This window comes from Corapipo altera, unplaced genomic scaffold (genome assembly GCF_003945725.1).
Source record: "Corapipo altera isolate COAL_440 unplaced genomic scaffold, ASM394572v1 113, whole genome shotgun sequence".
Classification (NCBI taxonomy): domain Eukaryota; kingdom Metazoa; phylum Chordata; class Aves; order Passeriformes; family Pipridae; genus Corapipo; species Corapipo altera.
In genome coordinates, this window is record NW_020884895.1 from 632,006 (window position 1) to 650,153 (window position 18,148).

The 18,148-nt window shown below is 40.0% G+C and overlaps 1 protein-coding gene across 3 annotated transcripts; it reads right to left on the reverse strand.

The window, feature by feature from the left end:
- Positions 1-276: 276 nt before the first annotated feature.
- On the reverse strand, positions 277-15,151 carry OSTN (osteocrin). Of its 3 annotated transcripts, none has more exons than XM_027647545.1 (5): positions 15,099-15,151; positions 7,945-8,043; positions 5,033-5,250; positions 1,415-1,494; positions 277-1,117 (listed from the first exon to the last, which is right to left on the reverse strand). In XM_027647545.1, the coding sequence occupies exons 2-5, from the start codon at positions 8,041-8,043 to the stop codon at positions 1,095-1,097; spliced, it is 420 nt and encodes a 139-aa protein (XP_027503346.1). In that variant the 5' UTR covers positions 15,099-15,151; the 3' UTR covers positions 277-1,094. The 3 variants fall into 3 exon arrangements, with proteins under 3 accessions (XP_027503346.1, XP_027503348.1, XP_027503347.1); XM_027647547.1 differs by having other exon boundaries at positions 1,398-1,494; XM_027647546.1 differs by lacking the exon at positions 15,099-15,151 and adding an exon at positions 8,225-8,317.
- Positions 15,152-18,148: the final 2,997 nt, after the last annotated feature.

Here is an 18,148-nt window from a genome sequence, read left to right on the forward strand (position 1 = left end):
TTTTTTTCTTAATCCTGCATAATCTCTTTCTCAATGGATCTTCTTTTGCAATGCTAAAGATGGTTTATACCCAAGAAGAGCAATCTGAGGAATTTAACTGACATGAACCAAAGTCCAAGAAGGAGAATGTGATGTTTAGAAAACATTAGCTAGGAATCTGAGCATTGAGATATCAGCAAACTGTTCTTCTCAGCTATATTTTATAATCTGGAAAGGAGTGAAAAGCATGAAACGGGATTTAAGATAAACTGTATTACTCTGAAATGAAGTGGAGAGGATATGTTTACATTTTACCAGAGTGAGAAATACTTGAACTTTTAGAGTTACATGTCTGATTATGCCCTGTGCACACATTAAGAGGCTAAAATAAGGCATATGATGCAGATGGTCTAGGAAGTAGATGACTTCATATTTGGACGCTATCCTATGTTATGCATAGGGAGGAGTGAAATGTATTCATCAGCTTAGAGAAGGAAACTAAAAGTCTCGCCACATTTCAGGATCTGCTATACGATGAAAACTTGTCTAAATATGGTGCAGAGATAAGAGAAAGACTACTCAAAACATCAGGACAAATACTAAGGCATCGTCACAGTTCTTACTCAGACTAACTCCTAGTAAAGGCAAAAGACATCATTCTCTCAAACAGCAATTCAAATAAATTCTAGCTTTGTCCCATAACTGTTAAATCCTCCCTTCATCTACCAAACAACTCCCCTTTTGAAAGAAACGTGCAAAGCAAACTGTCTGCTTTTCATGGACTGCTGTTGGCATCTCTCAAAATTTTATTTTCAATCCAAAAAATTTATCAGTCCTGGCTAGAATAATAAACTTTTGCTAGTTTAACAGATAAATGCCATGCAATAAAATATATACATATTCTCTGTTCCTTCCTATCAGTGACATTGTGCACAGCTGTGACAGCATTCTGACGTGATGAATTGAATTCATTATTACTGTAAATGCAACATTTGTAAAATGCAATGTGAAACAGATTTTGCAGGAGGTCAATTCCTTGAGTGTTGTATCATTAGTCAAGGACAAGACATGCTGCGATGCATCTTCTGTACCTCTGTAATGTTTCCAATACAGCATCAGTCATAAAGAATAGAAGTACCTGTAGGCAAAAAAGCAGTAAACATTAAATTTTCCAATGTCAGAAATGCAAGGCTTGGAAAAGCAGACTGTAAGGTGGTCTAGAAGAGATGAAAATGTTAGAAATACTTGTTTTCTTGTAGAGAGGTACTCAATGGCAAATTAGGGCATTCCATGTTATAAGAAGCCATCATTTCCTAAGCCACTCTTTCTGAGCCTACTGGTATGACTTGAGTACCTCCATGTAACCGAGAACAGGTGGGTTCTCTGAGCCTGCCCACACCTGGAGTACTTTGGCTTACTTGCAGGAACTGCTAACCCTTGGTGTTGCCGAGGCGGTTCACTCCAATCCGGTCAAGAGGAACTCCAAACCGTCTCTTGGGCAGCTCAAGCACTTTCCTGCATGAGGAAAAAGAGTAAAGAAGGAGGGAAAAGAAATGGGAAAAGACACCTTATGAATAATCAAAATGTTACTACATGTTTGATTCCTCCATTCATCCCATTAACACCTTATTGTTCAGAAAGAACTGTGACGCAGAAGCAGCCAAAGATGTGTTTAAAAATAAGATGCTGCACTTGTCTTACAAAATACTAGGCAGGAGTTGCAGCTGTTTTAGAGACTGTCTGAGCTTGATGCATTATCCCTGCTTTTTCTTGGCAGCAAACAAATAACTTCACAAGTTAACTGCTATTCATAAATGAAAGGCAATACACTGCTTTTATAAAGGGGAATTGTTTCATGCACTACAGGTGACCCATTAGACTGGATCTTCAAAGTCTCCAGGGCCAGCTGGGGCTAAGATAAGCAAGGAGACAGAAAGTATTGCACAGTTATAGAGGGGACAAGTTAAAAAAGTCCTAGTAGGATTTTCTTATGGGTTGTATGGCTATGTACTGTTCATCAAAATTGTATATTGGAATCCTTTGATGAGGTTGAAAATGGGAAGGTTTTGTTGGGTTTTTTTCTTCCATGTGGTAAGTTTCCTGACAATTTGATGAATGAGGGCATGAGGAAAGTGTGAAAGAATTTCTATGCAGAAATATTTTTCATGGTTCTTTTCATATACAATAATAAGTTTTCCCATCTTAATTCAGCATTTTTGGAGCATTTTTTCCACGAGCAGAAGTTTTATTTTAATTAATTGTGGAAATGGCAAGATTTCCTGCAGCTGAGAATAATGCCAACTTTTCTTTTAGAAATACTGCCAGTGAAATGCAGGTCCAAGAGAAGCCCTGGAAGATTAATTCTTTATCAGTCCTTTTTAAAGACTTGTTCTGTAAGTTGCCAGCTGCAAAGTAACTAGCAGGAGAGCATGCTGTGGTGCTCTGAAGTCTAACTCTGTGTCAGCACTGCCATGCTCCCTCATACTGAGGCTTCAAAGCTCTGCACACCCCACCCAGAATTGTGTAGTCCATGGTCTTATCCAAGCAGGCTCCTTTCCTCATACCTCTTAGGCATGGGCCAAAGCCCAGACCCATCCTTCCAGCATCTGCAGACCCACTGCCTCCTTTTTAGCTGCTTTTCAGATGGGGTTACAAAATGGGAATTGATGGTCTATGTCATATGTAGGGAACACCACACTGGTTGTGCTGAAGCAGCTACAGAACATTGCAAATGAAGGGGAGCCATTCGTATGGCCCTCCCTGTCCCTTCCTCAGGCACCAAAGTATCCAGCATTGTTACACTAAGCCCTATGAAAAGCAAAGGGAAGGGAAGCCAAGGGCTGATCCTCAGCCTCTTGCCTCAAGGATAACACTGTTTCCCCCCAGGTGTAGGCACAAACATATGGGGGGCAGGAGGCAGATTTGGGCTGCCAGAGCCATACTGAGCCTGCCTGGATAAAAGGGGAATTAACTCCCCACATTGGGAGTTATTGCGGGGGTGAGGAGAGGGTGGTGTTTCTGCACCATTAGCTGTAACACTGTCATGCTCTGTACTTAGATAAGGAAAATTGTGAAGTGATGCCTACGAGAAAGGCAGCGCAGCGGAGCGTCCCCTCTTGTGGCCGCCCTGCGTCAGAGCAGCACAGGCACCGCTCCACCCTCCAAACCACGCTGGCCCTTTTTCATCACTTACTAGAGACAAAGTGACGTTTCCTCCTTAAAACAGCCTTGTCTAAGATTCCCGGAGCCTCTTTCTCTCACTCTGCCTATTGATCTTTTTACCTCTCCTGAAGATTTCCACCTTCCTGCCTGCTTTTCCTATGCTTTTAAAGCATTACGTTGATGTTGATGTGCAAGACCAGGATCTGGGCTCTCGTGTAACCAGGGGGTGCCAGAACAATCTGTTAAGTGGACTTATATTTGATCTGCTCTTTTCCAAAAGTTTCTCTTGTATGCCAGGCACTAAACACACTGACTCCATTGATTCAGGGGGCTCAATCTATTTATCAGCTTTCACCAAGTAATTTCCTGGTCTCTAAAGGTAACTGTCTCAGCTCATATAGAAATGAGCTGTTCTCTTCTGGGTGACGGGGTCCTCAGTCCTCTGTTTTACTCCTCTAAGTGCAGCAGCCTCTGCCTGTTTCCATCAAAAGGTAGAGCCTTACTACTGTTTCATAGCACCCACCTGCTCTGTGTCCCATGCTGATGGCAGTACCAGACCATCAATAGAGTGATCAAGGCAGCTCAGATGGTTCTAATGAATAACTCAACCCCAAATGTAAAAACTAATCAGCTCCCCCAAGGTGATAATCCCAATGCAAAACTGCAAACTGCTGCTGGAAAAGGTGGAATTTCGTGCAATGTGACACTCATTTGCATGAGCTCATTATTCAGAGACAAGCTGCTAGAAAACACAGACAATTTTCACCACAATTTCTCTTTTTTTATGTGTGTTTGTTTTGTTTTTTTTCTCTTGTATTGCATGTAGAATAAAAGAAGATTTCCATCCAAAAACCATGAGACAAATTTGGAATACCATGTACCTTTGCAAAAAAGTACAGCAGCTTTCCCTGAAAAGGGAAAATATGCTAAAAAGCAAACAAAGAGTGAGCTGATTTTGACCTCTTGAAGAGACATACAGAACAGAATAGTTCTACTCAAGGTTTTTAAAATTTCGTATTTCATCGCTTTTGGCTGCAGTCAAACAGTCCTAGTGGCAGACGGGGTGGATAAATGGAAAAACAACATGAAAATATTGCAAAACTTTGCTTGAAAAAATACTTGTAATATTGACTGGCTCTCATGAATACTTTCCACTTCCAGATTAAGCTTTAAGCATGTTATTAAATACTTTGTGGCATTAGGGATTCCATCCAAAAGAAGACAGTTACCAGAAGAACAGAACAAGACAGCTAAGCTCTTTCAGATACAGCAAAAAGCCCTTTGAGCTTTGCCCCAAAGTCACTGTCTCTCCCCAACTGTATCGAGCATCATTGCTTAACCCTGTTATAAACATGCTTATCTTCACACATATGCCGTGAAGGTGTTTATGTATTGATTAAACCCTTACTTATCAAAAGCTGATCATGGTCTTAAAGCTTACTCTACTGTCTGTGCCCATTTTCACGATGTGTTCTTCATGCTGCTATTTAAAGCATGCTCATCACTACTATGCCTTCTTTCCACCCCAGCCTCGGGAGCACCTAGCCCTGCCCCTCAGGCATATTTTTGTTTTAAATAATCTCACAGTCAAAAACATAGTTTTAAACTGAAGTTTAGTTCATATCAGTGGAAAGAAGTGTACTGAAAAATCACGTATTCGTGAATGTTCTCTGGTAGCTGTACAGCATTGTAGGGATAAATAAACTAGTTCATGTGTTATACAGCACAGCTGAGGCATTATGGACAGTGCAACCAGACTGGTTCCTAATCAGAGCACCTCACAACTGACCAGCAAACCTGTTGGTGGCTAAAGCCAACCCATCAGTACCCAGAGCACCTATTAACAGCCTTCTACCAACTTTATCACTGGTAAGAACATTTAAGAAGTTACCTCTGTTTGCTTTTAGCATCCACAGAGGTTGAAGAAATTCTGTCAATTGGAGAACCAAATCCTGGGAAGCTTCTTTTCTTCTTGGTCTCAGTCACCTCGTTCTCCAGAGACACCAAGTCATCAAGAAGGAACAGTTTGTCTGCCAGGTTGGTGGCTGACTTCTCTTCACTGGCAATGGGAGGTGCTCCCATGCCCAGAGCAGAAGGTGGCTCCAAAGGCTGCAAAAGAAAGCAATAAAGTGTACTGGCTGCTCGGGTTCCAGGAAAACCATCTCAAGCAGTGTCACAGCAGCAGTCTTGCAAATACGCTGGGACACTGAAACTGGGACCTTCTGTGAAATGTGGCCATTTTCCACTGAAAGGATTTTGCCCTCCAAGTCTGGAAATTAATTTTTTTATAGAATTGGACTTGCTTTCATCATTATTCCAAGCAAGATCAAAATTTATTGCTTCACAAGGCCTATTTTTGCAGGCCATCCCACTATCCTTATCTCAGCACTGTGATTAGTATCACTTATGAGCTGAGTAGTTTAATACTTCTAAAAAATGCAATCACCATTACCCAACTCCAACATCTACCCTGATAGTTTTCAAGAAACTGATTTTTGTTTTTTAAATGAATGCTAATAAGTAGTAATAAAAACTTATACAGAATTTTCCATCCAAATATGACAAATTAATTAATAGTTATGCAAAACATATCCCAAAATAAACTTGCTCAGCACTGACATTTAAAGAATTTATGCAGTAACAGTACATGGGGAGGAGGAAAGGAAAGAACAGTATGTTGACTGGACGCAACAGTTGGAACCTTAGTTACAACATTAGGCTTAACACCATTTCAAAACCTTACTCTACTTTGTTATCAGAATAGCTGAGAATATTGGCGTCTATCAAGAGAGAAATTAAACCAAAGTTAAATATTTGCTTTACATATAACAGAAAAATACAGTGCAGCAGCTAGTCTGCAAAAGCAAGCTCAAATCATTCTCTCTTCAGATGAAATCTTTACCTTCTTGCTCCACTTGATCTTCACAGAATTAGATAAAAAAATTATAACTTATGCCTTGGAACAGGTTTTATTCTATTAGAAGCACACCACTATCTTTCTTATTCATACATAGTGGTTTAAGTGCAAATGTAAAGAAGGCATCACATGGATGATGCAATGTGCCTGTCTGCTGTGGTCCACACCATAGTTGTGGTGGGGATGTTTCCCACCCCTTGATGGGTGGCATAAGCAGTGATAGAGTGTATAAAACTGTGACCTTTATATGAGAAGGAGCACATGACCACAATGATCACACAAGTGATGTAGCACTGTTGATACTTTTGTAAAGGATCTCACATTGTCCTCTGACTCTACTTTTTATGAGCCTGAAGTACACAGAGCAATCCTTTCTGTTTTCTTTCAGGGTTATAAAACTTTTATATACACTTGCAACAAAATCATGTCTTTAAAAAAGACTCAACTCTCCCTTTCAGTTAGTGGGGATAACTATCTAAAATAACATTTGAAACTAGAAGGTCAAAAATAGCCTCTGCTCTTGACTACTTTGCAGTCCCACTTACTTTGTCTTAAAAAGATATAATAGAATTGTAAGAAGTAAGGAGATAGCTAAAACAGTCATCAGAAGTAGAAAAGAGTTTTCCTGTGGTGAACCACTGAACCAAATACAGTTTCACAGATAAGCAGAGATGAGAGTGGGGTGCAGAGATACAATGGATTTATAAAGTTATGAACATCAATGAGGTGAATAAAGACTGGTAATTTTTTCCTCAAGAAAAAGAGCTCCTCAGTCCACCCAGTGAAGTCACCAGATGGTGGATTTAAAATAAATATAAGGAATTACTTTTTAAACACAGCCAGTAGATGAAGGGGAATGCATTGCCAAAGGACATCATAGATACTGAGATTTTAAACTCTTTCAAAGACAAATTGTGGCCCATCAGCAGCTAAAACATGCCCTGCTCCAGTGCAAGGCTCTAGATCAAGAAGCATCCAAAGATGTTCTGTTCTTATATTCTTTTCACAAAAATCTACCACTGATACAGACACAATACCGGGTCTCTGTGGCACCAGAACAGCAGCTACTGCAGTACTTTTGTATAGTCAATAGTCAGGACATGCTTATGTGAAGACAGAGAGCAAGGCAGAAGGATCCAGCAGTATTCTTCAGTATGCATCAATTTTAAACCTATATAAAGACCCTACAGCCAAATAGTGCTACTTTGACTAAACTTTTAGATACTTGATTTTTTTTTTTTTTATGGCATTACATAAATATGTTTCCTGCCAAATCTGGCATATGTCAAGTTGACTAAAAATAGAGAATGCAGGAGAAGTATTTTCAGGTGCAACCCCTGCATGTCATCTTGGATGAAACATGAGATAACTCTCCCATTTCATCTGCTGCTTTCCTTCGCAAGCTCAGGCAAGTGGCTTGGCTCCTTCCCCCTCCTGGTCTATTCTGTCTCCTTTAATTTGTAACTTTTGTGCAGGTGATCCCCTCTCAGGGATCTCCTTATGGCTTCTGGAAGCTGCAGCCTTCTCATGCTATTATTTGTCTTTAAGAAGAATTACACTTCCCCTTCAGTGTTAGAGGAGTTTACTTTCCCCCCTGCCATCACCTCCTTCCCCTCTTCAGGAAGTTCTCTATCCACTGGACAATGTTTTAATACACAGGAGATCCCATGGTATTTCAGGAGAGGCTGTGAGAATTTGGATGGAACTTCACTCTGCCTGTCCTCCCAGAGCCATGCAATTTGCGTCTCTCTTCACTAGGCTCCTCCTCTGCCCTTGCAGAGTCAATATTCTCCAACACTATTTGGATACCTTGGTGTCTTCCACACTCTGTGGCCAAAATCCAAGGGAGAGCAGTTACGTGACAACCATCAGAAACATTCACCTACCTCTGGGGCTGCCTCTGCAAGGAGCACTGAGCTAGAGTGCCACCACAGCAGGGCAATCACAAGGGCCAAATGCACCACCATAAGCTGGAACTGCAGCATCTGCAAAGGAGAACAGTCTGTTAATGACTCCACATCTATGTTCCCTCACAAATCTTGCTCCAAAGGCCTTAAAGAAGTAAAACCAAAGGGAGACTCTCTTCCTGTGGCTGTTAATGTGTTTTATCCAACAGTCACTGCATAAACCCCAGCAACCAGATAGTGTCAGCTGAATGCTTTTCACCTTCCCATGAAGAATCAGCTCCCTCTTCTGCTCCTTTACAGCCCTGCAAATCTTTTGATTCCTTTCTGCACAGTGGGGCAGTCCTTGCAGCAGCAGCTGTGATGAATGCAAACTTGTATTAAAACCAGGTGAACTAGATGCTCACTTGTAAGCAGGGAGACTTTGGCTGGTAGGTTGACCAGGTTGACCCTGACCTCCCCACATGCTGGAGAGGTGCTTAAAGCTGTAACAGCAATCACATACCTCTCCAGCAGCATTTTGAAAGCAAAGCTGCATTTCACTGGTCCTCTAACAAGACCTAAGGGTAGCCACAACTTCCAGGGGAATCCTGGAATAAAATTGTCCAGTTCACACACCTGGGAAAAGCTTGTATGCAAATACATTGCTCAGACTGGTGGTGTTCTGACCATGTGCTACAGCTGCAGAACTGCAGATGCCTACCAAGGAGGGACAAGTTTTGTGAAGGTTGGGATTGTGAAGCTGCTTGCTCCAGGAATTGTCTTGGGCCATGGGTTTAGCCTACGTTGTTTAAGCCCTTGTTTGGATCTAGCTCTTAAAACCTGATGTGCCTCCAACTGACTCAGGTGGGAATATTTTAGCTGATGTTAATAAGAACTAGGCTGGAGCCTCAAGTACCAAAAGCATCTGTTAACTTCCTGATTTCTCTGTCTCCAGGTCCTGCCCTAGAGTATAATTCAAGTCCGATTCTGCCATTCTTTGCTGAATCTTCACTTGGCAAAAGCAGAAATGGAAAGGGTGTATAAATACATTTATATAATGCATAATGGTTGTTTTATCCTTTGTGTAGAAGATTTCTCATTAGATCAGGCAGCAAACACATGGTAAAACACTGGTTTTTACTTTTTCCCCACACTACAAAAGAGTAAAACCTCAAAAGCATTTGGAGTCCATTTTTAAAAAGTAAAGATATAACACTTGTAGCAAACTCAAAACTCTCTTTCTCGCTTAGCTTCTTCAAAACATTTTACACGTGTTTCTGTTATTTGGTTACCCTATTTTATATATATATATACTTATTTTTTTTAATGTTGTACATGAGGGATCAGCAGTTAGGAAGAAACCTGATGATTACTCTCTAAGGGTGAGGCAGACTTAGTTCACTGGAATCAAACGATAAAGTTGAAGTAGTAAATCAGGCAGTACCGCTGTTTCTCAGTCTGACAGCAACAGCCACTGCTTGACATAAACACAAGGGTCTGACTGGGTGTTTCTAAAGCTGTGACCCTCTACAATGTGTATTTTTGTATGTGGGTGTGCACTGAAATTTGAAGTAGCAATCTACTACCTTCACAGGTAACCACATCCTGATTATTTGGATACAGAGATGTAAAAATAAATGGCAAGGTTAAAAACACATGTTTATTATGATTTAAGATCTATGCTGGTATTCATTCAACCCAAAGACCAAAGAACTAAAAATAGCAACCGGTACACTAATCAAAATAAACACTAAGGCACCTGCAACACAAAAGACATTTGATTAACTGGTCAGAACTTGCCGCCAGTGAAATTAGAAGCAGAGGAAATTGTAAGGACTTAAAGCTTGGCTCTAGTTCCCATGGGAAGGAGCAGCTAAGAGTCAGTGTCACTGACTGAAAAGGGAGCAAAACTTCAGTCCAGCAAGACCCTGTTTTATGGATTTTCATGCAGCAATGGGAACAAGGCAGGAAATGGAAGCAGGGTTGTTGCAGGGGAGCAGTTAAGTTTCAGAAAAATATATGCAAAACTAATGGTGCAATGAGGATTATGTAAATATAATTAAAATCATACTTTCTTCTGCAAGTTTGGGACTTAGCTTTCCACCTTCAGCCATGTCATAGGACCTTAGTTGTTAAAAGCATTTGTTAGTTTTTCTCCTTGAGCTCATCTGTTGTAATTGGGTAAGCAGAGCCCTCCTGCTGAAATGGGGCTTTCCCAGCCATGCACTGGCTACTGCCTCACCCCCTCCAAATTTTACCTTGGCACATTCCAAGAGAGACCTTAAGTGAGGCTTTACAATATTTGTTACTGAATGAGAATAAGCAAAGCTCTGACAAGCCTTTGCAAGACACGCCCCTTACCATATGTACTGAATTTCCATCCTTCCAGAAAATTCTTCACCACCAATTTCACAGAGCTAAATCAGGGGATTGGGGTATAATGCCATGTCTTTGTTATCTGAGAGTCTGTTGTTATCTGACTTAAAATATGGTTTATCCTTCTCTAAATGTAATTGCAAGTCTGAAATTCAGACATATTTATGTGTCTTAGTGATGCTTTAGCTTAAAATGTGTCAAAACTAAAATTCCTCATATAATTAGGTATCTTCGTTGCAGGTCCAATTAAAATAAAATTAAAGATAAAAGAGAGAACATTATTCTACCTTATCAAAGCAGGATAAACATACAAAACTTTTACTTAGGAATCTGTAGAGAGCCATTTTCCAAGAAAAGATCACAAGAAAGCAAAACACTTTACCAAACAGAAACTGTTAAGTCTCCAACATCCAACCAAAGGACTTAAAAGATGTTTTTCTTTTAAAGAAAAAAAACAAAAACCAAAATGACATCCTGAAGATAAGTGGGCTGAACAAACTGCAGACAGAATGCAATTCATCACCAAGCTCCAAACCCATTGCCTGTCAAAAATGGAAACAGCTATCATTGTTCTTACCCATTTGAACTATCATATTTCACATTACTGTGGAGATTACTCTGCAAGCATAAATTACAAGGGCCTTATTTTTCTTACTGGCCTGTTAGCAAGAGAATCGAGGCAAGACATCATGCCTTGCACTGTAATCTTTCACTTCAGCTGCCACTATATTGATGACAGTGCTCTGCTTGTTGCTGTAGCACCAACACAGGATGTGTCCGAGCTCACCTACAAACGAGGACTTTGATCCTCCAGTGAGCACCTTGTGCCTGAGCAGAGAATCCCTTGAGGTTTGGTCCTGGATGCTCCCAAATGGATCTGATGTAAAGCCAAGGCATGACTGTCCCATAGGCACCAGGAAGCTCCTGGCAGTGCCTTTTAGGCCTCCAGTCCTTCTGTTATAGGAACACTGGACTAGTACTGGTAAACCTCCATCAGCTGTTAGTTGTGAATTTAGATTCCATCCAGCTGGGGGAATCACAGCTGTGTCTCCAAGCCAGTTACTGGGGTATTTTGTTGCTGTAACAAGTGCCACAAAATAGAATATTAACTGCTGCTACCTATCTTAATCAAATGTACCACTGAATACTAACATTGGCCTCATTAGCCTCAGAGTGCATACTGACGGGAATATACCTTGTCCAAAAAAACTAAGATGGATGATTATCTTACAGAAAGAACAACTTAAATGTGGTGTGTGTGAAGCTCTAAGAATAAGTCTGCTAGTGCTGGGACAAATTTGCATTACTTTTAAAAGTTGTAGGGCGGATCCTCTGATCATATATATTACCACAAAGCCAAAAATGTGCCCACATCAGCAGTTCTAGTGATTTCAGAAACTGCTAAGGGCCCCTGTGTATCTCAGGTGCAATTTCATAGTCATGTAAATGTCAAGGAAAAGGCAGAAAAATCAAAACAAATCCCATCCTCAGGAAAAAAAAAAAAAAAAAAAAAGAGGCCCAAACTAGGTTAGAGTGGTGGTTTTGTTGTCATTTCACAGATGAGATATGGAGCACTTCTCACATACCTCTTTCTAAAAGATACTGAAGCAAGACATTGAAGCATGGGACTTGCATGGCAAAATGAAATGTAAGCTGCCATTGTCAGGCCCTTTATGTTATTAATAATGTGTTTCCTGGGGTAGGTGTAAATTTTTAAACAATGCCATATATTTTATTAGCTATATGGCACAGACACTCTTACAATGTAATTTCCCTCCAATTTCAGTTTCCTGACTATGTAGACAAATAGATGCAGGTAGGTTTCATCTGATGGAACCACAGAGAATTTAAAATTCATAAACTTATGCAAGAGGTGCATGACTAGTTATTTTGAGATAAGGCCTAGGTATTTTTGTGTCCCAAATAAAAATTCTGATCACACAGTATTTCAAGGCCAAGGATGTTCCATTTTCTGAAAATGAAGTTCCTTAAAAGTTTCTCAAGAAGGCAGTCAAAATTAGTCATTGATTTTCATAGTCTTCATTTTAATAACTGCATTCCCTGTAGCATGATTTCTAGTGTTGGGTCCTGACATGTTTTCACATCACCACTATAGTCACCTTTGCCTGTTTGATAGCTGTGCTTTTGCTCAGAGGATGCTCAAGCACACAATTGTTCCTACCATTTGTACTCTGATAAAACAGATTTGGTCATGGCTTAGTCCCTGCAGGGCTTGGCTGGACTCTGCACTGACCCTGCCCACACAAGATTCAGTGTTTGTGGGAGCAGCACACGCATCACGCGGCTCATGTGGAGAAAGGGTGGAAAGGTGCCCCTCTGATTTCCATGTGGAGTTCAAGAAGTGTCTGAATGAATAGAGCCATGTAAGGGTACCTTTGCTTAACAGACACAGGCATGATTCAGGAAAATTTAATTGAGAAAGGTGGGCAAACAGTTGTGGAAGACCCATCAGTCATGGTACTCATCTCTCCCTGTGGATAAAGGGCATGAAACCAAATGGTCATAAAGAACAGAGGAGGACACTTCTCTTTAGAATGCTCAGAAAGGACACAAGCTGGACATCTTTCTAAGCTGAGTACACTGTGCAATAAATCAATTTCTAGCAACGGATTTTAGAAATGAAAAACCCAAAATTCACATAAATACCATAAAAGTAGGAGACCATGATGCAGGACACAAACAGAAGTGGTAAAGCCCATCTAGAAGCTGAGGGACTATTAAATAAGAAGGATGCTATACAGTGTAAGAAAATACCCGTTAGTGGGAAAAATCTATTTGCACCTTTCCTCAGTAAGATAATTGAGTGAGCTGCAGTATTCCTGGTATGTACAATGGAAACCAAATTAGGCTATTCTTCATTGCCAACAAAGTTTCAACCCTATGCTATTTATACATGCCAGCTTTTCTTAACATTTCTAACTTGACATTTAGCTTTCTTCCTTCATCTTTAGCACAAGAACCAATGACTATTCATTGTTAGAGTGCCATCTTCAGCATTTAAAGCAAAAATAAGAACGCTTTCTATCAATAAAAATCAAGAAATAGAGAGGGTTTTCCTATATTAGAAAAATTATCTTCTTTCCTAACAGTATTGAAATGATAAGTAGTTCATCACACCTGATATAAAGAGTGTATTAGCAAAATATGTTATCAATATAATAACAGACTATTTAATGTCTGGTAAAAAAATATCCTTCAAGATAAGCTCTTAAGAGAAAAGTATGGCACTGGAACACTTAATGAGATTCAAACATTCATGCTGATTTACTAGACAAACAAATTCTGATCAAGGATACTATTTGAAGAAAAAGGTCTCGGGGAATATGCATTGCAAATGAAAATTAGAGAGTAACCTGTTTCTCTGAGTTGACTAAGAAGAAAAGCTGCAATCACTTGCAAACTTTGCCAGGGTATATCAAGAGAGTTCTCACAACTGTTGTATCATTCAGGTTTTTTAATTTGCTGTGTAAGAAGCCAGAAGGCACACATTTGTCATTCATTCAACGAGTGAAAATAAAGTCCTCATCTGCTGAAATCAGTGTGGCAGGTATTTATAAATGCTGAAGAACACCTGGTCCAACTAGATATATTTTGCAGTTTTCCCATCATTTACACCATACACCTGTTTGGTTTGAGCTGGGAATTTTTGCCTGTTTTTCCACATGATGTTCAATGTATTTTACAAGGCAAGTAGGTTCAGCTGCATTTTGAATAGAGGTGAGCAGAGACAGATAAATGCAATAGTGGGTTTCCTGAGTGAATCAGTGGGCAGGGGCACAAAATGTCCTCTCAGCTCCTCAGCTTTCAGTGCAATCCCTGTGAGAGGGCAATAATTTCAAACTGAAAAAGCAAGGAAGAAAAGCTAAAGGCTTGTGCTTCAAAAAGTAGTGTATTCTGAACTTTGCTGTAGCCTCTGGACATCTAAACCAACTGTTATTTGCATGTATTTACTTGTACAACTTCAGTGTGGGAGGAAAAAAACCCCACTATAATAGTTTTGAACTCAGAATGGAGAAATCACGATGACTATCACAGAAGCACAGTCTGCCTTAATTTACAGTGGCACAAAGCTGAAGTAGTCAGATCACTGGATAATGATAATTACTCTGTTAGTGTAGGAATGTTTTTGCAGTTATGCTATTTTTGCTGGAATGCAGCAGAATCTGGATCAATGTTTATCTAGTATGGGATATAATAAAACTCTTTAGCAGATTCATAAATTAAGGACTTTTCCTGAATAATTTATCTCCTGTTTTACAATATATTACATGCAGCAAACTTGTCAACCACATAGGATATTTAGTAATGTGAAAGGATTGTTCTGTCATAGCTCTTCATCTTATTTGACAGTAACATATACAAAGGAAAATCCATAACAGTAAACAGACAGCAGTTTACTGTAAAGCACAGCAAGAGCATGAAAGTAACTAGTCACTGTTGTAAGATGCACTGACACATTCTGTTTGAGTATTGGCTGATTAACTGAAAGAAATAAGTTTCCACTGAATATTATTAGTTCTGTTTTAGTACAAAAAATACTAGGTGATAGTCACCTTATTATCTAAATCCCAAACTGGAAAAAGTAGCTGTGCTTTTCCCATCAGGCATGGGCATCTTTATACCTTGTGCATGTCTGTTAAGACAAAAAATTTGAAAAAAAATTAAGAGGAAGAAAGCACAGAAGGGAAGAAAGCTTCTGTAAACAGAGTAGAAGACATAAAACATCCCAAACACATCTCTGTCCTTACTCCTCTTACCTTGCATTGGCTGCAAGCAATTCCAACCTTAATGGTCCTGCAATGTTCTTCCCTCTAACTTATCCCTAATGTTCAGCTTTCTTTCAGAGTTTTTATAGTCTCTGCTGTAGGCTACAAACTCCAATCCCTGCCTTTGCTTTCTCTTACATCATTTCTAAAGATTTTCCACTGATCCTTGCCCTAAACCTTTCTCTGTCCTGTACTCTCACACACATACTTGCCTCACATTCATTATATTTTTTGCTGTGATCAAGATTATTAGATTATAATTAAAGGTCTAGTGTTTATTGTTGAATTTTTTTCCTTTTTTTTTTTTATTTCAAGATTCAGACAGCCACGGGAGTAGAAAGATTTTTAGCAGCATCACCATTCCTCTGAACTCTCACTTTTGTAAACTGCAGCACAGAAGCCTGATGTCCTGATTATTACTTTTTCTTTTGCTTTTTTCTTTTTAATTTTATTTCTTGAGGACATCAGAGGGACTGCATTAACTTCAGGAAGAAATTAGTGTATTTTTAGTAGAGCAATACTATTGTAAAGTAAGCATTAGAAAAGGAGTGTGTTTTGGAAACACAATTACGAGGACTTAAGTCTTTCAGATGCTTCATTTCAGTTACTGAAATGTAAAGCATGAGCTATGAAGATGCCTATCTTTCCTAGGCAGTACAAGAGGACGTATTTCTTTCCCTGTTTGCCTCACTAGAGTAAGTCTGAGTCTGTTGCCCCTTTTTAAAATCTGAGTTTTTAATTTATTCACGCAGCATCTGTAGACCTGTTTTGGGGTTTAAAATTCTAACATATGCAGACTTATTAAGAGCTAATTCATAGTACCTTTATTCTCCAAATAGATAGGCAGAGTACTTTCAAAATAGCTTTTATTCTGACTTGCCAAAAGCTCTTCCTACAAGCAATGGACAGTAAAAGGAAATTCCAAATGCAGCTTTGCAATATGTGGGAAAAAAATTGCCTACGAGGGAGCAAAAGCTTTGATTTCATCATCTGTCTTGATCACAGTGATTAGAGAAAAATGAGAGTTTAGTTATATTGAGGCAAAGCAAGTACTTCCATTTCATCCCTGGAAGTGTCCAAGGCCAGGCTGGGTGGGGTTCTGGGTAACCTGGTCTAAAGGAAGGTGTCCCTCCCCATGGCAGGGGGGCTGGAAGGAGATGATCTTTAACGTCCCTTCCAACCCAAAGCCTTCTGTGTTTCACTACAGGCAGATATGGGAATATGGCCTAGAGTAGAGCTGCAGAAATGTTTTTGCCATGTGAGCACCCACACCAGTGTCAGGCTGGAGGAGGCAGGTTGAGACTTTTCCACTGCAGGGAGTAACACAGCAGTGGTTACTTCCAGTGGCAGCTGCAGAAGTCCAAATGAGCTCTCTGGATGCCAGAGCAGCAGCAGGATCAAAAGGGCAGAGCCAAACAACACCAAGCTGCTGAAACACAGCTAAAAATGGTGCTGCAGGAAGAGAACTGGACCATGGTCTGTTTTACAGTGCTACCTGCATTTAGATGGTGGCTTATGGCTAGAAGTCCAAGGACACAACAGTACTCGACTGATGTGTATAAAACAAGTGAGCAGGATCTCAGGGCAAAAAAGAGAAAAAAAGAAAAAAAGAACCAGGATCTAACCACCAGGTATTATTAGATTTACGGGGTACCTTAGTTACATATACCCATGAGGTGCTGATGACCAGTTACTGCAGTTCTAGGTGCTGTTTCTTCTTGGGTCTTTTTTTCTGTTGAAAAGACACAGGGGGGCACTCACCAGCACTTACTTCTCTTGGGAGTTTTTACAGGTCCTAACTTCAGCTCTTTAAGCAGGATCTCTGTAGGACTCCATTCTGTCACCATGTTTGGGGCTGGTAGGAGGCACAGGCTGTGCCACTGTGAGTAAGCTGACAACAGACAACTGAGTGCTGGTAGCTGAGGCATTTCAGTATTTCACAATACAGGGTGAAGTCTGGAGTCTTGGCCATCTAGAACTTAGCATCTCACAAGACTGAGTAGGAGAGTGGGCTGCAGAAAAAGCAGGAGAAGAAATGTAGCCATATTGTCATCTCCTATGGTTCCAAGAGGATGTCTAAGACCTGACATTAAAATTTTCTTTTATGCTCTCTTCTGATCAGCGATGCTATAGCAAAGCTCCAGCCACCTTTGTCCCACCTTTTGGACCTACTGCGAGGCTGAGGTTCTTCCTTTTAGATAAGCGTTACCCACTGTTACCACTATTTCAAAAATTTATCACTGTATTCTTCCTACAAAATCTAAGAGATTTCAGAAACGGTTGCTGATACACACAACTATCATCAACTCTGACTGCAGGTATGAAAAACTCTGATCTGGGTAATTAGTCATCTTCATGGGCTGCTACTGGCCTTCGAATGGGACATATGTTACCAGCAAACAAAACAAAAGAAGAAATACTACTAATAAAAAAGAATAGTGTGTTAGAGTATTAACATTTAATTTCCTGCTCTAAATTGACTTAGAGTTAGCAACAACTTACAGATACCTTTTTGACAGCTTCTAGTGAAGACTGCCAAGGAAGCCTCCCAGATAATGAAGAAGGTATATGGTGGTTACTCTGCTGGCAGAGCATCCAAGGAACAGATATCCTCAGCACTACTGTGGTTTAATTATACTTACAGTATAATTAAGTTAGGGCAGCCAAGCGTTTGGAAGAAACATTTATTGTCTTAACCATGAATGAATAAACAAACATAATTTGATTTTTCTCAACAATGAAAAAAAAAGAAAGAAAATTGGAGAAGGTAAGGACACAAGACATGAAGCTCTATTTGTTACCATCCAAGAGAAAGATAAACGTGCCTCCCTACTGCCCTCCTGGTCTCACAGGTAATTTCTGTAAATCTTTCAACACCAGTTTGCAAATCAGTTGAGCTGGCTCAGTGTTTTTCTTAAGAAGACAAGTTCTGATTCAGAGAGCAGGAGGTAGGAAGGGTTCACTTGTGTAAGTGTTAAGCAATTTTGTTCTTCATCACCCTTGTCTGTGGAGGTTGTCAGACCTTGCCTTTAAAGTCTTAG